The sequence below is a fragment of the Morone saxatilis genome, unplaced genomic scaffold, assembly GCF_004916995.1.
Source record: "Morone saxatilis isolate NCDOM2014 unplaced genomic scaffold, NCSU_SB_2.0 Contig5, whole genome shotgun sequence".
NCBI lineage: Eukaryota > Metazoa > Chordata > Actinopteri > Moronidae > Morone > Morone saxatilis.
The window spans coordinates 24,859,081-24,861,913 of NW_023340095.1; the positions used below are offsets into that span (position 1 = coordinate 24,859,081).

A 2,833-nucleotide genomic window follows, 5' to 3' on the forward strand; every position below is an offset into this window, starting at 1 on the left:
CTTTTTACTGAAATTTTATACACACATCAATCAGTTGAATAAGCATCAGAAGATTAATCTATAATCAAATAATTACCCCTTCCTAAGTCTTGCCCCTTTTTTGCTCTGTGCTCCAATAACGGTTGAGCAAGCTTCAGTTAGCTTTCTGTAAAGGAATAAATAATAATACATTTCCTTTCCTAGCTAATGTTAGCAAAACGTTGCATAACTGGCTAGCTAATTTACATCATTCTTTAGTTAGCTACTTAGCTGATGCTTTGCTAACATTAGCTAACTTAAGATATGTTTTATCTTTTAACCACTTTCAACATAGATTAGCCTAGCACATAAGTACAGGAAAGGAGAAAGTTGACCGAGGTTCTGGCTTATGAAGGGTCAGGCGTTAATTACAGTCCTTAAGTGTTCAGGTCTAAACTGATCAGTAGTTCAACATTTAGCAATGTGCTATGTGCACAGTAAAATTTATGCAGACATTTTATTAGGTCAAACGAAACTGGCCATAATGTGTGGTTTCAAATCAATTATGGGTTATCTAACGTATCACAACTGTGATTGGTTCATCCTCAATAAGATGTCTCTTTGCAGGTGGCAGAGACACAGCGGGGCTAGGTGGGAAAGGAGGCCCCTATCGTCTAGATGCAGGGCACAAGGTCTACCAGGTTTCCCAGGCGGAGAAAGATGCTGTTCCAGACGAGGTCCGCAGGGCAGCCCGTGAAATGGGTGAAAAAGCCTTTAAAGAGAGGTCAGTGGCTTTAAAAATACAGTGATGACGTGCTAAAAAATGCCTGTCTGAGGGACTTTTTCCACTTTGGAAACTACCCGTGTGTAACATGGAACAGGTGTGTGTGTGTCAGCTATCCCAGGTACGGTGCTCCATCCTGGACAAAAAACCACAGGCTGCAGTTTCCCAGCTGGATGGATGAAGGCAGTAGTAGATCCCACTGTGCAGTGTCTATGTGTCTTTATGTTTACACACATTCGCTTCAGAGTGGAGGGTTGAGAGGGCACCCCTTTCACCAGCTCAACCGTGAAGGCTGTCTCTGTTCCCCTATGCTTCAAACAGCCTCGTTCTCTTAACTTTCCTTTCTCCCCATCCCCCTAGTCCCCTCCTTTCCTGTGCGGCTTGTCTCATACACTGGCTTCTTTCACATAACCTTTCTGACTCCTCTCTCTTCTCTGATTTTGTCTCTACTCTTCTTATTTGTAGTAATTTCACTTGTTTTTAAAAAAATTTCTTTGACATCCTTTCCCTCCTTCCCCCCTCCCTGTCTTCTGCCTGTCTATCAGTGTCCCACTAAGCCCGGGGAAAATCTTGTAGCTACATGCTGATACCCTGCTTCCAAGCAGATGTCACTGTGCTTAAGTGTTCTTTAATGCAGCAGGTGAGCACACACAGGAGAAATATTTTTCATATAACAGGCCAACTGTGTCAGGCTTTTTCCATACCTTCTCATTCACTGATGTGTGCGCACAATCCTTTGTTTATTTACATTAGGTTAAGTATCAATCAAACTCTGATCCTTCCGTAATTCCTTGAGTAGCTGACACACACACACAAGCAAAAACAGGCTTAGGTATGCCCACGTGAGCATGCACACACATACTCACACTTCTATGGATATGTTTCTGGCTCCATACCTGCCAACCTTCCTATATTTTCTTGCTAAAAATTAGATGGTGGGCCTATGACCACCGATTTGAAGCCTAATTAACAGGACTGGATTTAAAAACTGCATAGCTAAAGGAATAACAACATTTAATTCAATAACAGATGAGGGACCACTACATTTTAGGAATTTTGAAAGATGAATATAATCTAGAAAAGCAATACTTTTATAGTTTTTTACAATTACATAATTATTACTAGATATTAACGACCCATGGCTAAAAGAAGTTCTATGAGCCTGTTTGTCAGAGTTAAACAGAGGTATTGTATCCAGACTGTATAAGAAACATCACATACAGAAATAACACATTCTACAGAGTATATTAAAAATAAATGGGAAAACAGAGGTGCAATAGTACAGGTGCATCAACTCGCATACTTGGAGAGAATTTAGATGAAAGTCTCAAATTAGATTTTTTATTACGCAGAATCACCAAGCACTCTTCACAGGAGAAGATTTAAAGTACTGTGTGGCAGCCAGGATGCCACACATTACCTTTCCAGTTTTATTTTTGGAAAAGTTGACTTTCATTCAGGAAACTTATTTATATAAGCGAATATTTATATTTGGTGTTCTGATATATGCTTATAAAAAACATGATTCCTGACTCCCCGCAATAGAGCCATTTAGATATATAGTTAATCAAGTATACATGATGGAAAAAATTACTTTAAAAATATGCACCAGTGTGTAACATTTAGGAGATTTTTTGGTTTGAATGAGTATTTCAGACTTTGTGCGTTAAAAAGTTCCGCCTACATAGGTCGCATTTGCCTACCTGGGTCGAACCACAACTGAGAAACAATTTTATCTGTAATGCCAACTTAAAGGAACCAGTGTGTAGGATTAAAGGTGGAATTTCTAGCGGTATTGTTGCAATTGTAACTTGGTCGTTCACCCTCATCTTTCAAGTGCTACAGTTGGCTGCAATACAACTTCATATCTAGAGGCAGTGGTTATGGTTTGTCCCTTCTTCGGGCTACTGGCGGAAAACATTGGATTATTCATATTTCAGGCGAACTTCCTTGGAAGGTGACGCCTTGTCGCGTTTGTAGATACTAAGGGAGTTCTCAACCAAAAAATACGCATTTCTTGGTTTATTCAGGTGATTATACAACTAATTGAAAACATACATGAATATGATATTCTATTTTCTGACGTAGATC

The 2,833-nt window shown here is 39.5% G+C and overlaps 1 protein-coding gene across 1 annotated transcript in view; it reads left to right on the forward strand.

The window, feature by feature from the left end:
- The window catches only part of LOC118338662 (von Willebrand factor A domain-containing protein 8-like), a 21,268-nt gene that overhangs the window by 2,331 nt on the left and 16,104 nt on the right, over positions 1 to 2,833 (forward strand). The window contains exon 2 of the mRNA XM_035675940.1: positions 586 to 742. Coding sequence (XP_035531833.1) covers positions 586 to 742 — 157 coding nt within the window. The remainder of the gene's footprint in view (positions 1 to 585; positions 743 to 2,833) is intronic.